The 24,705-nt window shown below is 50.8% G+C and overlaps 1 protein-coding gene across 1 annotated transcript in view; it reads right to left on the bottom strand.

Annotated features, from left to right (window-relative positions):
• The window catches only part of LOC121561392 (highly divergent homeobox-like), a 78,470-nt gene that overhangs the window by 40,889 nt on the left and 12,876 nt on the right, over positions 1-24,705 (bottom strand). The window contains exons 2-3 of the mRNA XM_045214179.1: positions 21,032-21,375; positions 19,968-20,114 (exon numbers count right to left, since the gene is read on the bottom strand). Coding sequence (XP_045070114.1) covers positions 19,968-20,114; positions 21,032-21,067 — 183 coding nt within the window. The 5' untranslated portion in view covers positions 21,068-21,375. The remainder of the gene's footprint in view (positions 1-19,967; positions 20,115-21,031; positions 21,376-24,705) is intronic.

The raw sequence follows: 24,705 nt of genomic DNA, 5'->3' as shown, positions 1-24,705 counted from the left end.
AGACAGACACATAGTTAACACTACTACTACCACCACCACCCAGGTCTGGAGAGAGACAGACACATAGTTAACACTACTACTACCACCATCACCCAGGTCTGGAGAGAGACAGACACATAGTTAACACTACTACTACCACCATCACCCAGGTCTGGAGAGAGACAGACACATAGTTAACACTACTACTACCACCACCACCCAGGTCTGGAGAGAGACAGACACATAGTTAACACTACTACTACCACCACCCAGGTCTGGAGAGAGACAGACACATAGTTAACACTACTACCACCACCACCCAGGTCTGGAGAGAGACAGACACATAGTTAACACTACTACCATCACCACCCAGGTCTGGAGAGAGACAGACACATAGTTAACACTACTACTACCACCACCACCCAGGTCTGGAGAGAGACAGACACATAGTTAACACTACTACTACCACCACCATCACCCAGGTCTGGAGAGAGACAGACACATAGTTAACACTACTACCACCACCACCCAGGTCTGGAGAGAGACAGACACATAGTTAACACTACTACCATCACCACCCAGGTCTGGAGAGAGACAGACACATAGTTAACACTACTACTACCACCATCACCCAGGTCTGGAGAGAGACAGACACATAGTTAACACTACCACCACCATCACCCAGGTCTGGAGAGAGACAGACACATAGTTAACACTACTACTACTACCATCACCCAGGTCTGGAGAGAGACAGACACATAGTTAACACTACTACTACCACCATCACCCAGGTCTGGAGAGAGACAGACACATAGTTAACACTACTACTACCACCATCACCCAGGTCTGGAGAGAGACAGACACATAGTTAACACTACTACCACCATCACCACCCAGGTCTGGAGAGAGACAGACACATAGTTAACACTACTACTACCACCATCACCACCCAGGTCTGGAGAGAGACAGACACATAGTTAACACTACTACTATCACCACCATCACCCAGGTCTGGAGAGAGACAGACACATAGTTAACACTACTACCACCACCACCACCCAGGTCTGGAGAGAGACAGACACATAGTTAACACTACTACTACCACCACCACCCAGGTCTGGAGAGAGACAGACACATAGTTAACACTACTACTACCACCATCACCCAGGTCTGGAGAGAGACAGACACATAGTTAACACTACTACCACCACCATCACCCAGGTCTGGAGAGAGACAGACACATAGTTAACACTACTACTACCACCACCACCCAGGTCTGGAGAGAGACAGACACATAGTTAACACTACTACTACTACCACCATCACCCAGGTCTGGAGAGAGACAGACACATAGTTAACACTACTACTACCACCACCACCCAGGTCTGGAGAGAGACAGACACATAGTTAACACTACTACTACCACCATCACCCAGGTCTGGAGAGAGACAGACACATAGTTAACACTACTACCACCACCATCACCCAGGTCTGGAGAGAGACAGACACATAGTTAACACTACTACTACTACCACCATCACCCAGGTCTGGAGAGAGACAGACACATAGTTAACACTACTACTACCACCATCACCCAGGTCTGGAGAGAGACAGACACATAGTTAACACTACTACTACCACCATCACCCAGGTCTGGAGAGAGACAGACACATAGTTAACACTACTACTACTACCACCATCACCCAGGTCTGGAGAGAGACAGACACATAGTTAACACTACTACTACCACCACCACCCAGGTCTGGAGAGAGACAGACACATAGTTAACACTACTACTACTACCACCATCACCCAGGTCTGGAGAGAGACAGACACATAGTTAACACTACTACTACTACCACCATCACCCAGGTCTGGAGAGAGACAGACACATAGTTAACACTACTACCACCATCACCACCCAGGTCTGGAGAGAGACAGACACATAGTTAACACTACTACTACCACCATCACCCAGGTCTGGAGAGAGACAGACACATAGTTAACACTACTACTACCACCATCACCCAGGTCTGGAGAGAGACAGACACATAGTTAACACTACTACTACCACCACCATCACCCAGGTCTGGAGAGAGACAGACACATAGTTAACACTACTACTACTACCATCACCCAGGTCTGGAGAGAGACAGACACATAGTTAACACTACTACTACCACCACCACCCAGGTCTGGAGAGAGACAGACACATAGTTAACACTACTACTACTACCACCATCACCCAGGTCTGGAGAGAGACAGACACATAGTTAACACTACTACTACCACCACCATCACCCAGGTCTGGAGAGAGACAGACACATAGTTAACACTACTACTACTACCACCACCACCCAGGTCTGGAGAGAGACAGACACATAGTTAACACTACTACTACCACCACCACCCAGGTCTGGAGAGAGACAGACACATAGTTAACACTACTACTACCACCATCACCCAGGTCTGGAGAGAGACAGACACATAGTTAACACTACTACTACCACCACCACCCAGGTCTGGAGAGAGACAGACACATAGTTAACACTACTACCACCATCACCCAGGTCTGAGAGAGACAGACACATAGTTAACACTACTACTACTACCACCATCACCCAGATCTGGAGAGAGACAGACACATAGTTAACACTACTACTACCACCACCACCCAGGTCTGGAGAGAGACAGACACATAGTTAACACTACTACTACCACCATCACCCAGGTCTGGAGAGAGACAGACACATAGTTAACACTACTACTACCACCACCACCCAGGTCTGGAGAGAGACAGACACATAGTTAACACTACTACTACCACCATCACCCAGGTCTGGAGAGAGACAGACACATAGTTAACACTACTACTACCACCATCACCCAGGTCTGGAGAGAGACAGACACATAGTTAACACTACTACTACCACCACCACCCAGGTCTGGAGAGAGACAGACACATAGTTAACACTACTACTACCACCACCACCCAGGTCTGGAGAGAGACAGACACATAGTTAACACTACTACTACTACCATCACCCAGGTCTGGAGAGAGACAGACACATAGTTAACACTACTACTACCACCACCACCCAGGTCTGGAGAGAGACAGACACATAGTTAACACTACTACTACCACCATCACCCAGGTCTGGAGAGAGACAGACACATAGTTAACACTACTACTACCACCACCATCACCCAGGTCTGGAGAGAGACAGACACATAGTTAACACTACTACCACCACCACCACCCAGGTCTGGAGAGAGACAGACACATAGTTAACACTACTACCACCATCACCACCCAGGTCTGGAGAGAGACAGACACATAGTTAACACTACTACTACCACCACCACCACCCAGGTCTGGAGAGAGACAGACACATAGTTAACACTACTACTACCACCACCACCCAGGTCTGGAGAGAGACAGACACATAGTTAACACTACTACCACCACCATCACCCAGGTCTGGAGAGAGACAGACACATAGTTAACACTACTACTACCACCATCACCCAGGTCTGGAGAGAGACAGACACATAGTTAACACTACTACTACCACCATCACCCAGGTCTGGAGAGAGACAGACACATAGTTAACACTACTACCACCACCACCACCCAGGTCTGGAGAGAGACAGACACATAGTTAACACTACTACTACCACCATCACCACCCAGGTCTGGAGAGAGACAGACACATAGTTAACACTACTACTACCACCACCACCCAGGTCTGGAGAGAGACAGACACATAGTTAACACTACTACCACCACCACCACCCAGGTCTGGAGAGAGACAGACACATAGTTAACACTACTACTACCACCACCACCCAGGTCTGGAGAGAGACAGACACATAGTTAACACTACTACTACCACCACCATCACCCAGGTCTGGAGAGAGACAGACACATAGTTAACACTACTACCACCACCACCACCCAGGTCTGGAGAGAGACAGACACATAGTTAACACTACTACTACCACCATCACCCAGGTCTGGAGAGAGACAGACACATAGTTAACACTACTACTACTACCACCACCCAGGTCTGGAGAGAGACAGACACATAGTTAACACTACTACTACCACCATCACCCAGGTCTGGAGAGAGACAGACACATAGTTAACACTACTACCACCACCATCACCCAGGTCTGGAGAGAGACAGACACATAGTTAACACTACTACTACTACCACCATCACCCAGGTCTGGAGAGAGACAGACACATAGTTAACACTACTACTACCACCATCACCCAGGTCTGGAGAGAGACAGACACATAGTTAACACTACTACTACCACCACCACCCAGGTCTGGAGAGAGACAGACACATAGTTAACACTACTACTACTACCACCATCACCCAGATCTGGAGAGAGACAGACACATAGTTAACACTACTACTACTACCACCACCCAGGTCTGGAGAGAGACAGACACATAGTTAACACTACTACTACTACCACCATCACCCAGGTCTGGAGAGAGACAGACACATAGTTAACACTACTACTACTACCACCATCACCCAGGTCTGGAGAGAGACAGACACATAGTTAACACTACTACCACCAACACCACCCAGGTCTGGAGAGAGACAGACACATAGTTAACACTACTACTACCACCACCATCACCCAGGTCTGGAGAGAGACAGACACATAGTTAACACTACTACTACTACCATCACCCAGGTCTGGAGAGAGACAGACACATAGTTAACACTACTACTACTACCACCACCCAGGTCTGGAGAGAGACAGACACATAGTTAACACTACTACTACTACCACCATCACCCAGGTCTGGAGAGAGACAGACACATAGTTAACACTACTACTACTACCACCACCACCCAGGTCTGGAGAGAGACAGACACATAGTTAACACTACTACTACCACCATCACCCAGGTCTGGAGAGAGACAGACACATAGTTAACACTACTACTACCACCACCACCACCCAGGTCTGGAGAGAGACAGACACATAGTTAACACTACTACTACCACCACCCAGGTCTGGAGAGAGACAGACACATAGTTAACACTACTACTACTACCATCACCCAGGTCTGGAGAGAGACAGACACATAGTTAACACTACTACTACTACCATCACCCAGGTCTGGAGAGAGACAGACACACAGTTAACACTACTACTACCACCACCACCCAGGTCTGGAGAGAGACAGACACATAGTTAACACTACTACTACCACCACCACCCAGGTCTGGAGAGAGACAGACACATAGTTAACACTACTACTACCACCACCACCCAGGTCTGGAGAGAGACAGACACATAGTTAACACTACTACTACCACCATCACCCAGGTCTGGAGAGAGACAGACACATAGTTAACACTACTACTACTACCACCATCACCCAGGTCTGGAGAGAGACAGACACATAGTTAACACTACTACTACCACCATCACCCAGGTCTGGAGAGAGACAGACACATAGTTAACACTACTACTACCACCATCACCCAGGTCTGGAGAGAGACAGACACATAGTTAACACTACTACTACCCACCATCACCCAGGTCTGGAGAGAGACAGACACATAGTTAACACTACTACTACCACCACCACCACAGGTCTGGAGAGAGACAGACACATAGTTAACACTACTACTACTACCACCATCACCCAGGTCTGGAGAGAGACAGACACATAGTTAACACTACTACTACCACCATCACCCAGGTCTGGAGAGAGACAGACACATAGTTAACACTACTACTACCACCATCACCCAGGTCTGGAGAGAGACAGACACATAGTTAACACTACTACTACCACCACCACCACCCAGGTCTGGAGAGAGACAGACACATAGTTAACACTACTACCACCATCACCCAGGTCTGGAGAGAGACAGACACATAGTTAACACTACTACTACCACCACCACCCAGGTCTGGAGAGAGACAGACACATAGTTAACACTACTACTACCACCACCACCCAGGTCTGGAGAGAGACAGACACATAGTTAACACTACTACTACCACCATCACCCAGGTCTGGAGAGAGACAGACACATAGTTAACACTACTACTACCACCACCACCACCCAGGTCTGGAGAGAGACAGACACATAGTTAACACTACTACTACCACCACCCAGGTCTGGAGAGAGACAGACACATAGTTAACACTACTACTACCACCATCACCCAGGTCTGGAGAGAGACAGACACATAGTTAACACTACTACTACTACCATCACCCAGGTCTGGAGAGAGACAGACACATAGTTAACACTACTACTACCACCACCACCCAGGTCTGGAGAGAGACAGACACATAGTTAACACTACTACTACCACCACCACCCAGGTCTGGAGAGAGACAGACACATAGTTAACACTACTACTACCACCATCACCCAGGTCTGGAGAGAGACAGACACATAGTTAACACTACTACTACCCACCATCACCCAGGTCTGGAGAGAGACAGACACATAGTTAACACTACTACTACTACCACCATCACCCAGGTCTGGAGAGAGACAGACACATAGTTAACACTACTACTACCACCATCACCCAGGTCTGGAGAGAGACAGACACATAGTTAACACTACTACTACTACCATCACCCAGGTCTGGAGAGAGACAGACACATAGTTAACACTACTACTACTACCACCATCACCCAGGTCTGGAGAGAGACAGACACATAGTTAACACTACTACTACTACCACCATCACCCAGGTCTGGAGAGAGACAGACACATAGTTAACACTACTACTACTACCACCATCACCCAGGTCTGGAGAGAGACAGACACATAGTTAACACTACTACTACCACCATCACCCAGGTCTGGAGAGAGACAGACACATAGTTAACACTACTACTACACCACCACCACCCAGGTCTGGAGAGAGACAGACACATAGTTAACACTACTACTACCACCATCACCCAGGTCTGGAGAGAGACAGACACATAGTTAACACTACTACCACCACCACCCAGGTCTGGAGAGAGACAGACACATAGTTAACACTACTACTACCACCACCACCCAGGTCTGGAGAGAGACAGACACATAGTTAACACTACTACTACCACCATCACCCAGGTCTGGAGAGAGACAGACACATAGTTAACACTACTACTACTACCACCATCACCCAGGTCTGGAGAGAGACAGACACATAGTTAACACTACTACTACCACCATCACCCAGGTCTGGAGAGAGACAGACACATAGTTAACACTACTACCACCACCACCACCCAGGTCTGGAGAGAGACAGACACATAGTTAACACTACTACTACTACCACCATCACCCAGGTCTGGAGAGAGACAGACACATAGTTAACACTACTACCACCATCACCACCCAGGTCTGGAGAGAGACAGACACATAGTTAACACTACTACTACCACCACCCAGGTCTGGAGAGAGACAGACACATAGTTAACACTACTACTACCACCATCACCCAGGTCTGGAGAGAGACAGACATAGTTAACACTACTACCACCACCACCACCCAGGTCTGGAGAGAGACAGACACATAGTTAACACTACTACCACCATCACCCAGGTCTGTAGAGAGACAGACACATAGTTAACACTACTACTACCACCACCACCCAGGTCTGGAGAGAGACAGACACATAGTTAACACTACTACCACCACCACCATCACCCAGGTCTGGAGAGAGACAGACACATAGTTAACACTACTACTACCACCATCACCCAGGTCTGGAGAGAGACAGACACATAGTTAACACTACTACCACCATCACCCAGGTCTGGAGAGAGACAGACACATAGTTAACACTACTACCACCACCACCACCCAGGTCTGGAGAGAGACAGACACATAGTTAACACTACTACTACCACCATCACCCAGGTCTGGAGAGAGACAGACACATAGTTAACACTACTACCACCACCACCCAGGTCTGGAGAGAGACAGACACATAGTTAACACTACTACTACCACCATCACCCAGGTCTGGAGAGAGACAGACACATAGTTAACACTACTACCACCACCACCATCACCCAGGTCTGGAGAGAGACAGACATATAGTTAACACTACTACCACCACCATCACCCAGGTCTGGAGAGAGACAGACACATAGTTAACACTACTACTACCACCACCACCCAGGTCTGGAGAGAGACAGACACATAGTTAACACTACTACTACCACCACCACCCAGGTCTGGAGAGAGACAGACACATAGTTAACACTACTACTACCACCACCACCCAGGTCTGGAGAGAGACAGACACATAGTTAACACTACTACTACCACCACCACCACCCAGGTCTGGAGAGAGACAGACACATAGTTAACACTACTACTACCACCACCACCACCCAGGTCTGGAGAGAGACAGACACATAGTTAACACTACTACTACCACCATCACCCAGGTCTGGAGAGAGACAGACACATAGTTAACACTACTACTACCACCACCATCACCCAGGTCTGGAGAGAGACAGACACATAGTTAACACTACTACCACCACCACCACCCAGGTCTGGAGAGAGACAGACACATAGTTAACACTACTACTACCACCACCACCCAGGTCTGGAGAGAGACAGACACATAGTTAACACTACTACTACCACCATCACCCAGGTCTGGAGAGAGACAGACACATAGTTAACACTACTACTACTACCACCATCACCCAGGTCTGGAGAGAGACAGACACATAGTTAACACTACTACTACCACCATCACCCAGGTCTGGAGAGAGACAGACACATAGTTAACACTACTACCACCATCACCATCACCCAGGTCTGGAGAGAGACAGACACATAGTTAACACTACTACCACCATCACCCAGGTCTGGAGAGAGACAGACACATAGTTAACACTACTACTACCACCACCACCACCCAGGTCTGGAGAGAGACAGACACATAGTTAACACTACTACTACCACCACCACCCAGGTCTGGAGAGAGACAGACACATAGTTAACACTACTACTACCACCACCACCCAGGTCTGGAGAGAGACAGACACATAGTTAACACTACTACTACTACCACCACCACCCAGGTCTGGAGAGAGACAGACACATAGTTAACACTACTACTACCACCACCACCACCCAGGTCTGGAGAGAGACAGACACATAGTTAACACTACTACTACCACCACCATCACCCAGGTCTGGAGAGAGACAGACACATAGTTAACACTACTACTACTACCACCACCACCCAGGTCTGGAGAGAGCAGACACATAGTTAACACTACTACCACCACCACCACCCAGGTCTGGAGAGAGACAGACACATAGTTAACACTACTACTACTACCACCATCACCCAGGTCTGGAGAGAGACAGACACATAGTTAACACTACTACTACCACCACCACCCAGGTCTGGAGAGAGACAGACACATAGTTAACACTACTACTACCACCACCATAACCCAGGTCTGGAGAGAGACAGACACATAGTTAACACTACTACTACCACCACCATCACCCAGGTCTGGAGAGAGACAGACACATAGTTAACACTACTACTACTACCACCACCACCCAGGTCTGGAGAGAGACAGACACATAGTTAACACTACTACCACCACCACCACCCAGGTCTGGAGAGAGACAGACACATAGTTAACACTACTACTACTACCACCATCACCCAGGTCTGAGAGAGACAGACACATAGTTAACACTACTACTACCACCATCACCCAGGTCTGGAGAGAGACAGACACATAGTTAACACTACTACTACCACCACCACCCAGGTCTGGAGAGAGACAGACACATAGTTAACACTACTACTACCACCATCACCCAGGTCTGAGAGAGACAGACACATAGTTAACACTACTACTACTACCACCATCACCCAGGTCTGGAGAGAGACAGACACATAGTTAACACTACTACTACCACCACCACCCAGGTCTGGAGAGAGACAGACACATAGTTAACACTACTACTACCACCATCACCCAGGTCTGGAGAGAGACAGACACATAGTTAACACTACTACTACTACCACCATCACCCAGGTCTGGAGAGAGACAGACACATAGTTAACACTACTACTACCACCACCACCCAGGTCTGGAGAGAGACAGACACATAGTTAACACTACTACTACCACCACCACCCAGGTCTGGAGAGAGACAGACACATAGTTAACACTACTACTACCACCATCACCCAGGTCTGGAGAGAGACAGACACATAGTTAACACTACTACTACCACCACCACCCAGGTCTGGAGAGAGACAGACACATAGTTAACACTACTACCACCATCACCCAGGTCTGGAGAGAGACAGACACATAGTTAACACTACTACTACCACCACCACCCAGGTCTGGAGAGAGACAGACACATAGTTAACACTACTACTACCACCATCACCCAGGTCTGGAGAGAGACAGACACATAGTTAACACTACTACTACCACCACCACCCAGGTCTGGAGAGAGACAGACACATAGTTAACACTACTACTACCACCACCACCCAGGTCTGGAGAGAGACAGACACATAGTTAACACTACTACTACACACCACCACCCAGGTCTGGAGAGAGACAGACACATAGTTAACACTACTACTACCACCACCACCCAGGTCTGGAGAGAGACAGACACATAGTTAACACTACTACTACTACCACCATCACCCAGGTCTGGAGAGAGACAGACACATAGTTAACACTACTACTACTACCACCATCACCCAGGTCTGGAGAGAGACAGACACATAGTTAACACTACTACTACCACCACCACCCAGGTCTGGAGAGAGACAGACACATAGTTAACACTACTACTACCACCATCACCCAGGTCTGGAGAGAGACAGACACATAGTTAACACTACTACTACCACCACCACCACCCAGGTCTGGAGAGAGACAGACACATAGTTAACACTACTACTACCACCACCATCACCCAGGTCTGGAGAGAGACAGACACATAGTTAACACTACTACCACCACCACCACCCAGGTCTGGAGAGAGACAGACACATAGTTAACACTACTACTACCACCACCACCCAGGTCTGGAGAGAGACAGACACATAGTTAACACTACTACTACTACCACCATCACCCAGGTCTGGAGAGAGACAGACACATAGTTAACACTACTACTACCACCACCACACCGAGGGCCGGAGAGAGACAGACACATAGTTAACACTACTACTACCACCATCACCCAGGTCTGGAGAGAGACAGACACATAGTTAACACTACTACCACCACCATCACCCAGGTCTGGAGAGAGACAGACACATAGTTAACACTACTACTACCACCACCACCCAGGTCTGGAGAGAGACAGACACATAGTTAACACTACTACTACCACCATCACCCAGGTCTGGAGAGAGACAGACACATAGTTAACACTACTACTACTCCACCATCACCCAGGTCTGGAGAGAGACAGACACATAGTTAACACTACTACTACTACCACCACCACCCAGGTCTGGAGAGAGACAGACACATAGTTAACACTACTACTACCACCATCACCCAGGTCTGGAGAGAGACAGACACATAGTTAACACTACTACTACCACCACCACCCAGGTCTGGAGAGAGACAGACACATAGTTAACACTACTACTACCACCATCACCCAGGTCTGGAGAGAGACAGACACATAGTTAACACTACTACTACTACCACCATCACCCAGGTCTGGAGAGAGACAGACACATAGTTAACACTACTACCACCACCATCACCCAGGTCTGGAGAGAGACAGACACATAGTTAACACTACTACTACCACCACCACCCAGGTCTGGAGAGAGACAGACACATAGTTAACACTACTACTACCACCACCACCCAGGTCTGGAGAGAGACAGACACATAGTTAACACTACTACTACCACCATCACCCAGGTCTGGAGAGAGACAGACACATAGTTAACACTACTACTACCACCATCACCCAGGTCTGGAGAGAGACAGACACATAGTTAACACTACTCACTACCACCATCACCCAGGTCTGGAGAGAGACAGACACATAGTTAACACTACTACTACTACCACCATCACCCAGGTCTGGAGAGAGACAGACACATAGTTAACACTACTACTACTACCACCACCACCCAGGTCTGGAGAGAGACAGACATAGTTAACACTACTACTACTACCATCACCCAGGTCTGGAGAGAGACAGACACATAGTTAACACTACTACTACCACCATCACCCAGGTCTGGAGAGAGACAGACACATAGTTAACACTACTACCACCACCACCACCCAGGTCTGGAGAGAGACAGACACATAGTTAACACTACTACTACCACCACCACCCAGGTCTGGAGAGAGACAGACACATAGTTAACACTACTACTACCACCATCACCACAGGTCTGGAGAGAGACAGACACATAGTTAACACTACTACCACCACCACCCAGGTCTGGAGAGAGACAGACACATAGTTAACACTACTACCACCATCACCCAGGTCTGGAGAGAGACAGACACATAGTTAACACTACTACCACCACCACCCAGGTCTGGAGAGAGACAGACACATAGTTAACACTACTACTACCACCACCATCACCCAGGTCTGGAGAGAGACAGACACATAGTTAACACTACTACCACCACCACCATCACCCAGGTCTGGAGAGAGACAGACACATAGTTAACACTACTACCACCACCACCCCAGGTCTGGAGAGAGACAGACACATAGTTAACACTACTACTACCACCACCACCCAGGTCTGGAGAGAGACAGACACATAGTTAACACTACTACTACCACCATCACCCAGGTCTGGAGAGAGACAGACACATAGTTAACACTACTACTACCACCATCACCCAGGTCTGGAGAGAGACAGACACATAGTTAACACTACTACTACCACCATCACCCAGGTCTGGAGAGAGACAGACACATAGTTAACACTACTACTATACCACCATCACCCAGGTCTGGAGAGAGACAGACACATAGTTAACACTACTACTACCACCATCACCCAGGTCTGGAGAGAGACAGACACATAGTTAACACTACTACTACTACTACCATCACCCAGGTCTGGAGAGAGACAGACACATAGTTAACACTACTACTACCACCATCACCCAGGTCTGGAGAGAGACAGACACATAGTTAACACTACTACTACCACCATCACCCAGGTCTGGAGAGAGACAGACACATAGTTAACACTACTACTACCACCATCACCCAGGTCTAATATACAGTGGGGAGAACAAGTATTTGATACACTACCGATTTTGCAGGTTTTCCTACTTACAAAGCATGTAGAGGTCTGTAATTTTTATCATAGGTACACTTCAACTGTGAGAACACGGAATCTAAAACAAAAATCCAGAAAATCACATTGTATGATTTTTAAGTAATTAATTTGCATTTTATTGCATGACATAAGTATTTGATCACCTACCAACCAGTAAGAATTCCGGCTCTCACAGACCTGTTAGTTTTTCTTTAAGAAGCCCTCCTGTTCTCCACTCATTACCTGTATTAACTGCACCTGTTTGAACTCGTTACCTGTATTAAAGACACCTGTCCACACACTCAATCAAACAGACTCCAACCTCTCCACAATGGCCAAGACCAGAGAGCTGTGTAAGGACATCAGGGATAAAATTGTAGACCTGCACAAGGCTGGGATGGGCTACAGGACAATAGGCAAGCAGCTTGGTGAGAAGGCAACAACTGTTGGCGCAATTGAAGAAGTTCAAGATGACGGTCAATCACTCTCGGTCTGGGGCTCCATGCAAGATCTCACCTCGTGGGGCATCAATGATCATGAGGAAGGTGAGGGATCAGCCCAGAACTACACGGCAGGACCTGGTCAATGACCTGAAGAGAGCTGGGACCACAGTCTCAAAGAAAACCATTAGTAACACAATACGCCGTCATGGATTAAAATCCTGCAGCGCACGCAAGGTCCCCCTGCTCAAGCCAGCGCATGTCCAGGCCCGTCTGAAGTTTGCCAATGACCATCTGGATGATCCAGAGGAGGAATGGGAGAAGGTCATGTGGTCTGATGAGACAAAAATAGAGCTTTTTGGTCTAAACTCCAATCGCCGTGTTTGGAGGAAGAAGAAGGATGAGTACAACCCCAAGAACACCATCCCAACCGTGAAGCATGGAGGTGGAAACATCATTCTTTGGGGATGCTTTTCTGCAAAGGGGACAGGACGACTGCCAGTGTTAACTGGATGGGGCCATGTATTGCGAGATCTTGGCCAACAACCTCCTTCCCTCAGTAAGAGCATTGAAGATGGGTCATGGCTGGGTCTTCCAGCATGACAACGACCCGAAACACACAGCCAGGGCAACTAAGGAGTGGCTCCGTAAGAAGCATCTCAAGGTCCTGGAGTGGCCTAGCCAGTCTCCAGACCTGAACCCAATAGAAAATCTTTGGAGGGAGCTGAAAGTCCGTATTGCCCAGCGACAGCCCCGAAACCTGAAGGATCTGGAGAAGGTCTGTATAGAGGAGTGGGCCAAAATCCCTGCTGCAGTGTGTGCAAACCTGGTCAAGACCTACAGGAAACGTATGATCTCTGTAATTGCAAACAAAGGTTTCTGTACCTACCCGCACCCCGCTGAAGTCCCTACGAACCCACACCACGCTGAAGTCCCTACATACCCGCACCACCCTGAAGTCCCTACGAACCCGCACCACGCTGAAGTCCCTACGTACCATGCTGAAGTCCCTACGTACCCGTACCACGGTGAAGTCCCTACCTACCACGCTGAAGTCTCTACGAACCCGCACCACGCTGAAGTCCCAAAGTACCACGCTGAAGTCCCTATGAACCCGCACCACGCTGAAGTCCCAACGTACCACGCTGAAGTCCCTACGAACCTGCACCACGCAGAAGTCCCTACGTACCATGCTGAAGTCCCTACGAACCCACACCACGCTGAAGTCCCTAAGCACCACGCTGAAGTCCCTACGTACCCGCACCACGCTGAAGTCCCTACGAACCCGCACCACGCTGAAGTCCCAACGTACCACGCTGAAGTCCCTACGAACCTGCACCACGCAGAAGTCCCTACGTACCATAATGAAGTCCCTACGAACCCACACCACGCTGAAGTCCCTACGCACCACGCTGAAGTCCCTACGTACCCGCACCACGCTGAAGTCCCTACGAACCCGCACCACGCAGAAGTCCCTACGTACCACGCTGAAGTCCCTACGAACCAGCACCACGCTGAAGTCCCAACGTACCACGCTGAAGTCCCTACGTACCCGCATCACGCTGAAGACCCTACGTACCACGCTGAAGTCCCTACCTACCCGCACCCCGCTGATGTCCCTACGAACCCACACCACGCTGAAGTCCCTACGTACCAAGCTGAAGCCCCTACGTACCCGCACCACGCTGAAGTCCCTACGTACCCGCACCACGCTGAAGTCCCTACGTACCAAGCTGAAGCCCCTACGTACCCGCACCACGCTGAAGTCCCTACGAACCCGCACCACGCTGAAGTCCCTATGTACCAAGCTGAAGTCCCTACGTACCCGCACCACGCTGAAGCCCCTACGTACCCGCACCACGCTGAAGTCCCTACGTACCCGCACCACGCTGAAGCCCCTACGTACCCGCACCACGCTGAAGTCCCTACGTACCACGCTGAAGTCCCTACGAACCCGCACCACGCTGAAGTCCCTACGTACCACGCTGAAGTCCCTACGAACCCGCACCACGCTGAAGTCCCTACGTACCACGCTGAAGTCCCTACGAACCCGCACCACACTGAAGTCCCTACATACCCGCATCACGCTGAAGTCCCTACATACCCGCACCACGCTGAAGTCCCTACGTACCCGCACCACGCTGAAGTCCCTACGAACCCGCACCACGCTGAAGTCCCTACGAACCCGCACCACGCTGAAGTCCCAACGTACCACGCTGAAGTCCCTAGGTACCCGCACCACGCTGAAGTCCCCATGAACCTGCACCACGCTGAAGCCCCTACGTACCACGCTGAAGTCCCTACCTACCCGCACCCCGCTGAAGTCCCTACGAACCCACACCACGCTGAAGTCCCTACGTACCAAGCTGAAGTCCCTACGTACCCGTACCATGCTGAAGTCCCTACGTACCACGCTGAAGTCCCTACGTACAACGCTGAAGTCCCTACGTACCACGCTGAAGTCCCTGTGTACCACGCTGAAGTCCCTACATACCCGCACCACGCTGAAGTCCCTACGAACCCGCACCACGCTGAAGTCCCTACGTACCATGCTAAAGTCCCTACGTACCCGTACCACGCTGAAGTCCCTACGTACCACGCTGAAGTCCCTACGTACCACGCTGAAGTCCCTGTGTACCACGCTGAAGTCCCTACATACCCGCACCACGCTGACGTCCCTACGTACCACGCTGAAGTCCCTACAAACCCGCACCACGCTGAAGTCCCTACGAACCCGCACCACGCTGAAGTCCCTACGAACCCACACCACGCTGAAGTCCCTACGTACCCGCACCACGCTGAAGTCCCTACGTACCCGCACCACGCTGAAGTCCCTACGTACCACGCTGAAGTCCCTACGTACCACGCTGAAGTCCCTACGTACCACGCTGAAGTCCCTACGTACTCCGCACCACGCTGAAGTCCCTACGTACCCGCACCACGCTGAAGTCCCTACGTACCACGCTGAAGTCCCTACGTACCCGCACCACGCTGAAGTCCCTACGTACCCGCACCACACTGAAGTCCCTACGTACCACGCTGAAGTCCCTACGTACCAAGCTGAAGTCCCTACGTACCACGCTGAAGTCCCTACGTACCACGCTGAAGTCCCTACATACCATGCTGAAGTCCCTACGTACCACGCTGAAGTCCCTACGTACCCGCACCACGCTGAAGTCCCTACGTACCACGCTGAAGTCCCTACGTACCCGCACCCCGCTGAAGTCCCTACGTACCCGCACCACGCTGAAGTCCCTACGTACCACGCTGAAGTCCCTACGTACCACGCTGAAGTCCCTACGTACCACGCCGAAGTCCCTACGTACCACGCTGAAGTCCCTACGTACCACGCTGAAGTCCCTACGTACCACGCTGAAGTCCCTACGTACCCGCACCCCGCTGAAGTCCCAACGTACCACGCTGAAGTCCCTAGGTACCCGCACCACGCTGAAGTCCCCATGAACCTGCACCACGCTGAAGCCCCTATGTACCACGCTGAAGTCCCTACCTACCCGCACCCCGCTGAAGTCCCTACGTATGCAAGCTGAAGTCCCTACGTACCCGTACCACGCTGGAAGTCCCTACGTACCACGCTGAAGTCCCTACGCACAACGCTGAAGTCCCTACGTACCACGCTGAAGTCCCTGTGTACCACGATGAAGTCCCTACATACCCGCACCACGCTGAAGTCCCTACGAACCCGCACCACGCTGAAGTCCCTACGTACCATGCTAAAGTCCCTACGCATTCGCACCACGCTGAAGTCCCTACGTACCACGCTGAAGTCCCTACGCACAACGCTGAAGTCCCTACGTACCACGCTGAAGTCCCTGTGTACCACGCTGAAGTCCCTACATACCCGCACCACGCTGACATCCCTACGTACCACGCTGAAGTCCCTACAAACCCGTACCACGCTGAAGTCCCTACAAACCCGCACCACGCTGAAGTCCCTACGAACCCGCACCACGCTGAAGTCCCTACGAACCCACACCACGCTGAAGTCCCTACATACCCGCACCACGCTGAAGTCCCTACGTACCCGCACCACGCTGGAAGTCCCTACGTACCACGCTGAAGTCCCTACGTACCACGCTGAAGTCCCTACGTACCACGCTGAAGTCCCTACGTACCCACACCACGCTGAAGTCCCTACGTACCCGCACCACGCTGAAGTCCCTACGTACCACGCTGAAGTCCCTACGTACCACGCTGAAGTCCCTACGTACCACGCTGAAGTCCCTACGTACCCGCACCCCGCTGAAGTCCCAACGTACCACGCTGAAGTCCCTAGGTACCCGCACCACGCTGAAGTCCCCATGAACCTGCACCACGCTGAAGCCCCTACGTACCACGCTGAAGTCCCTACCTACCCGCACCCCGCTGAAGTCCCTACGTACCAAGCTGAAGTCCCTACGTACCCGTACCACGCTGAAGTCCCTACGTACCACGCTGAAGTCCCTACGTACAACGCTGAAGTCCCTACGTACCACGCTGAAGTCCCTGTGTACCACGATGAAGTCCCTACATACCCGCACCACGCTGAAGTCCCTACGAACCCGCACCACGCTGAAGTCCCTACGTACCATGCTAAAGTCCCTACGTACCCGTACCACGCTGAAGTCCCTACGTACCACGCTGAAGTCCCTACGTACAACGCTGAAGTCCCTACGTACCACGCTGAAGTCCCTGTGTACCACGCTGAAGTCCCTACATACCCGCACCACGCTGACATCCCTACGTACCACGCTGAAGTCCCTACAAACCCGTACCACGCTGAAGTCCCTACAAACCCGCACCACGCTGAAGTCCCTACGAACCCGCACCACGCTGAAGTCCCTACGAACCCACACCACGCTGAAGTCCCTACATACCCGCACCACGCTGAAGTCCCTACGTACCCGCACCACGCTGAAGTCCCTACGTACCACGCTGAAGTCCCTACGTACCACGCTGAAGTCCCTACGTACCACGCTGAAGTCCCTACGTACCCACACCACGCTGAAGTCCCTACGTACCCGCACCACGCTGAAGTCCCTACGTACCACGCTGAAGTCCCTACGTACCCGCACCACACTGAAGTCCCTACGTACCACGCTGAAGTCCCTACGTACCAAGCTGAAGTCCCTACGTACCACGCTGAAGTCCCTACGTACCACGCTGAAGTCCCTACATACCATGCTGAAGTCCCTACGTACCATGCTGAAGTCCCTACGTACCACGCTGAAGTCCCTACGTACCACGCTGAAGTCCCTACGTACCCGCACCCCGCTGAAGTCCCTACGTACCCGCACCACGCTGAAGTCCCTACGTGCCACGCCGAAGTCCCTACGTACCACGCCGAAGTCCCTACGTGCCACGCCGAAGTCCCTACGTACCACGCCGAAGTCCCTACGTACCACGCCGAAGTCCCTACGTACCACGCTGAAGTCCCTACGTACCCGCACCCCGCTGAAGTCCCTACGTACCCGCACCACGCTGAAGTCCCTACGTACCCGCACCACGCTGAAGTCCCTACGTACCCGCACCCCGCTGAAGTCCCTACGTACCCGCACCACGCTGAAGTCCCTACGTACCCGCACCACGCTGAAGTCCCTACGTACCCGCACCAAGCTGAAGTCCCTACGTACCCACACCACACTGAAGTCCCTACGTACCCGCACCACGCTGAAGTCCCTACGTACCACGCTGAAGTCCCTACGTACCACGCTGAAGTCCCTACGTACCACGCTGAAGTCCCTACGTACCCGCACCACGCTGAAGTCCCTACGTACCCGCACCACGCTGAAGTCCCTACGAACCCGCACCACGCTGAAGTCCCTACGTACCATGCTGAAGTCCCTACGTACTCGTACCACGCTGAAGCCCCTACGTACCACGCTGAAGTCCCTACGAACCCGCACCACGCTGAAGTCCCTACGTACCCGCACCACGCTGAAGTCCCTACGCACCACGCTGAAGTCCCTACGTACCCGCACCACGCTGAAGTCCCTACGAACCCGCACCACGCTGAAGTCCCTACGTACCCGCACCACGCTGAAGCCCCTACGTACCCACACCACGCTGAAGTCCCTACGAACCCGCACCACGCTGAAGTCCCTACGTACCCGCACCACGCTGAAGTCCCTACGTACCACGCTGAAGTCCCTACGTACCACGCTGAAGTCCCTACGTACCCGCACCACGCTGAAGTCCCTACGTACCCGCACCACGCTGAAGTCCAGTTTGGTCTCCTGAGAACACTGAAGGATCAGCTGGAAGCAGCTCTTGCTCTGATTGGTCATCCCGTTGTCATAGTAGCTCTCCAGGACTCGCTGCTGCTCCAGTGTGAACACAGACCGCAGGTTCATCTGACAGAGACATGTTATTGGTCAATAAACTAGCCAATGAAAACAACATTGAGTTCACTAGCTCTTCCCTTCAACCACAAATGTGCTTCTAGTCTATACCCAGTCTGTATGTAGACCTTTATACACAGTGGACAAAACATCGACATAGACTGACCAGGTGAAAGCTATGATCCCTTATTGATGTCACTTGTTAAATCCACTTCAATCAGTGTAGATGAAGGGGAGGAGACAGGTTAAGGAAGGCATGGAACACCTTCCTAATAGACTTAAACCCCCTTTCTCCTTCAGAACAGCCTCAATTTCTGGGGCATGGACTCCACAAGGTGTCGAAAGCGTTCCACAGGGATGCTGGCCCATGTTGACTCCAATGCTTCCCACAGTTGTGTCAAGTTGGCTGGATGTCCTTTGGGTGTTAGACCATTCTTGATACACACAGGAAACTGTTTAGCGTGAAAAACCCAGCAGCGTTGCAGTTCTTGACACAAACCGGTGCGCCTGGCACCTACTACCATACCCCATTCAAAGGCACTTAAATATTTTGTCTTGCCCATTCACCCTTTGAATGGCACACATACACAATCCATGTCTCAATTGTCTCAAGGCTTAAAAATCCTTCCTTAACCTGTCTCCTCCCCTTCATCTACACTAATTTAAGTGGATTTAACAGGTGAAATCAATAAGGGATCATAGCTTTCACCTGGATTCACCTGGTCAGTCTGTTATGGAAAGAGCAGGTGTTCCTAATGTTTTTTATACTCAGTGTATATAATAGGTATATTAGAATATAAAGGCTAACTCATAGTCCAGGTGGTCTGGTTTCTCTACCCACAGTCTTTATGTATCCATACAGTATATAATAGGTATATTAGAATATAAAGGCTAACTCATAGTCCAGGTGGTCTGGTTTCTCTACCCACCGTCTGCAGGCCTTGTTTATCCTGCCATGCCTCCATACTGCTCTGCAGGGGTGCAGATCAACCATACAGCAGGGCCAGGCTGGGGTGAGGTCTAGGCAGTAGGGCCAGGCAGCAGGGCCAGGCTGGGGTGAGGTCTAGGCAGTAGGGCCAGGCAGCAGGGCCAGGCTGGGGTGAGGTCTAGGCAGTAGGGCCAGGCAGCAGGGCCAGGCTGGGGTGAGGTCTAGGCAGTAGGGCCAGGCAGCAGATACTCTCTGTCCGACTGTCCGGGGGTTATGGTGGTCTGGCTGCAGTACTGGTCATGCTAGCTCGGTCTCCTGGTGTGGTGTCTTTGTCTCTCTGAGGTTCTGCAAGACAAGAGAGTGTATCAATGGAAACTTTATTAATCAGAACATCTCTTTGCAGCTTTTCCATAATTGACTGCTTTATATGTTTATATTTAGAGTTGTCATATCATTTTTATAACGTCACACTTCTTCTATGGTGGTGTGTTTTAATCATGGAGAATGATAGAGGACTCTTCTTTGTATCTGTCCCATTGTGGCGTCTGTGAGAGCATGGGCAGCACCATTAAGGTCATCTCCATTTTGGTACATGTTCTGCTCCTACTACTTCTATCAGTTGGCAAACAAACTGAAAGGGTGCACACTGCCACCTAGAGTATTTTGTTTGAACAGGTATGAAACCAAGGTTGGCATTTTACTGCCACCTGCAGTTATGGAATGTTTGCTCACCACTATAATTAATTGGCTGATCCCTCCTGATGACCTGGATGGAATCATGTGATCCTTCTTTAACCCATAGGAAGTCCCACCCAGTTGACTACTTCAAAATGGTGAAGGTCCTCAATGGCGCTGCCCATGCTAAAACTGGCTTTTGGGCACTAGTGGTCTCTATCTATCTCTATGGGTTTAATAGACTGTAAGAGAGCTGTCACATGATCTCACCTGGTCACATGACATGAAGTTGGACAGGTAACACACCTGTGGACGTTTCATACACTCAGATTATAAAACCATAGTATTAGAGTAGACCTGGATCAGAGCTAGCTAGTTGAGTGGGACCTGGATCAGAGCTAGCTAGTTGAGTGGGACCTGGATCAGAGCTAGCTAGTTGAGTGGGACCTGGATCAGAGCTAGCTAGTTGAATGGGACCTGGATCAGAGCTAGCTAGTTTAGTGGGACCTGGATCAGAGCTAGTTAGTTTAGTGGGACCTGGATCAGAGCTAGCTAGTTGAATGGGACCTGGATCAGAGCTAGCTAGTTGAGTGGGACCTGGATCAGAGCTAGTTAGTTTAGTGGGACCTGGATCAGAGCTAGCTAGTTGAATGGGACCTGGATCAGAGCTAGCTAGTTGAGTGGGACCTGGATCAGAGCTAGCTAGTTGAGTGGGACCTGGATCAGAGCTAGCTAGTTGAGTGGGACCTGGATCAGAGCTAGCTAGTTGAGTGGGACCTGGATCAGAGCTAGCTAGTTGAATGGGACCTGGATCAGAGCTAGCTAGTTGAATGGGACCTGGATCAGAGCTAGCTAGTTGAGTGGGACCTGGATCAGAGCTAGCTAGTTGAATGGGACCTGGATCAGAGCTAGCTAGTTGAGTGGGACCTGGATCAGAGCTAGCTAGTTGAGTGGGACCTGGATCAGAGCTAGCTAGTTGAGTGGGACCTGGATCAGAGCTAGCTAGTTGAATGGGACCTGGATCAGAGCTAGCTAGTTGAGTGGGACCTGGATCAGAGCTAGCTAGTTGAGTGGGACCTGGATCAGAGCTAGCTAGTTGAGTGGGACCTGGATCAGAGCTAGCTAGTTGAGTGGGACCTGGATCAGAGCTAGCTAGTTGAATGGGACCTGGATCAGAGCTAGCTAGTTGAGAGGGACCTGGATCAGAGCTAGCTAGTTGAATGGGACCTGGATCAGAGCTAGCTAGTTGAGTGGGACCTGGATCAGAGCTAGCTAGTTGAGTGGGACCTGGATCAGAGCTAGCTAGTTGAATGGGACCTGGATCAGAGCTAGCTAGTTGAATGGGACCTGGATCAGAGCTAGCTAGTTGAGTGGGACCTGGATCAGAGCTAGCTAGTTGAATGGGACCTGGATCAGAGCTAGCTAGTTGAGTGGGACCTGGATCAGAGCTAGCTAGTTGAGTGGGACCTGGATCAGAGCTAGCTAGTTGAGTGGGACCTGGATCAGAGCTAGCTAGTTGAATGGGACCTGGATCAGAGCTAGCTAGTTGAGTGGGACCTGGATCAGAGCTAGCTAGTTGAGTGGGACCTGGATCAGAGCTAGCTAGTTGAGTGGGACCTGGATCAGAGCTAGCTAGTTGAGTGGGACCTGGATCAGAGCTAGCTAGTTGAGTGGGACCTGGATCAGAGCTAGCTAGTTGAGTGGGACCTGGATCAGAGCTAGCTAGTTGAGTGGGACCTGGATCAGAGCTAGCTAGTTGAGTGGGACCTGGATCAGAGCTAGCTAGTTGAGTGGGACCTGGATCAGAGCTAGCTAGTTGAGTGGGACCTGGATCAGAGCTAGCTAGCTGAGTGGGACCTGGATCAGAGCTAGCTAGTTGAGTGGGACCTGGATCAGAGCTAGCTAGTTGAGTGGGACCTGGATCAGAGCTAGCTAGTTGAGTGGGACCTGGATCAGAGCTAGCTAGTTGAGTGGGACCTGGATCAGAGCTAGCTAGTTGAGTGGGACCTGGATCAGAGCTAGCTAGTTGAGTGGGACCTGGATCAGAGCTAGCTAGTTGAGTGGGACCTGGATCAGAGCTAGCTAGTTGAGTGGGACCTGGATCAGAGCTAGCTAGCTGAGTGGGACCTGGATCCGAGCTAGCAGTGGGACCCGATCAGAGCTAGCTAGTTGAGTGGGACCTGGATCAGAGCTAGCTAGTTGAGTGGGACCTGGATCAGAGCTAGCTAGTTGAGTGGGACCTGGATCAGAAGCCATAGCTGAGTGGGGACCTGGATCAGAGCTAGCTAGTTGAGTGGGACCTGGATCAGAGCTAGCAGTTGAGTGGGACCTGGATCAGAGCTAGCTAGTTGAGTGGGACCTGGATCAGAGCTAGCTAGTTGAATGGGACCTGGATCAGAGCTAGCTAGTTGAGTGGGACCTGGATCAGAGCTAGCTAGTTGAGTGGGACCTGGATCAGAGCTAGCTAGTTGAGTGGGACCTGGATCAGAGCTAGCTAGTTGAGTGGGACCTGGATCAGAGCTAGCTAGTTGAGTGGGACCTGGATCAGAGCTAGCTAGTTGAGTGGGACCTGGATCAGAGCTAGCTAGTTGAGTGGGACCTGGATCAGAGCTAGCTAGTTGAGTGGGACCTGGATCAGAGCTAGCTAGTTGAGTGGGACCTGGATCAGAGCTAGCTAGCTGAGTGGGACCTGGACCAGGGCTAGCTAGTTGAGTGGGACCTGGATCAGAGCTAGCTAGTTGAGTGGGACCTGGATCAGAGCTAGCTAGTTGAGTGGGACCTGGATCAGAGCTAGCTAGTTGAGTGGGACCTGGATCAGAGCTAGCTAGTTGAGTGGGACCTGGATCAGAGCTAGCTAGTTGAGTGGGACCTGGATCAGAGCTAGCTAGTTGAGTGGGACCTGGATCAGAGCTAGCTAGTTGAGTGGGACCTGGATCAGAGCTAGCTAGTTGAGTGGGACCTGGATCAGAGCTAGCTAGTTGAGTGGGACCTGGATCAGAG

Source organism: Coregonus clupeaformis, unplaced genomic scaffold (assembly GCF_020615455.1).
Source record: "Coregonus clupeaformis isolate EN_2021a unplaced genomic scaffold, ASM2061545v1 scaf0210, whole genome shotgun sequence".
Taxonomy (NCBI): domain Eukaryota; kingdom Metazoa; phylum Chordata; class Actinopteri; order Salmoniformes; family Salmonidae; genus Coregonus; species Coregonus clupeaformis.
This window is presented reverse-complemented; position numbering and strand designations above follow the sequence as displayed.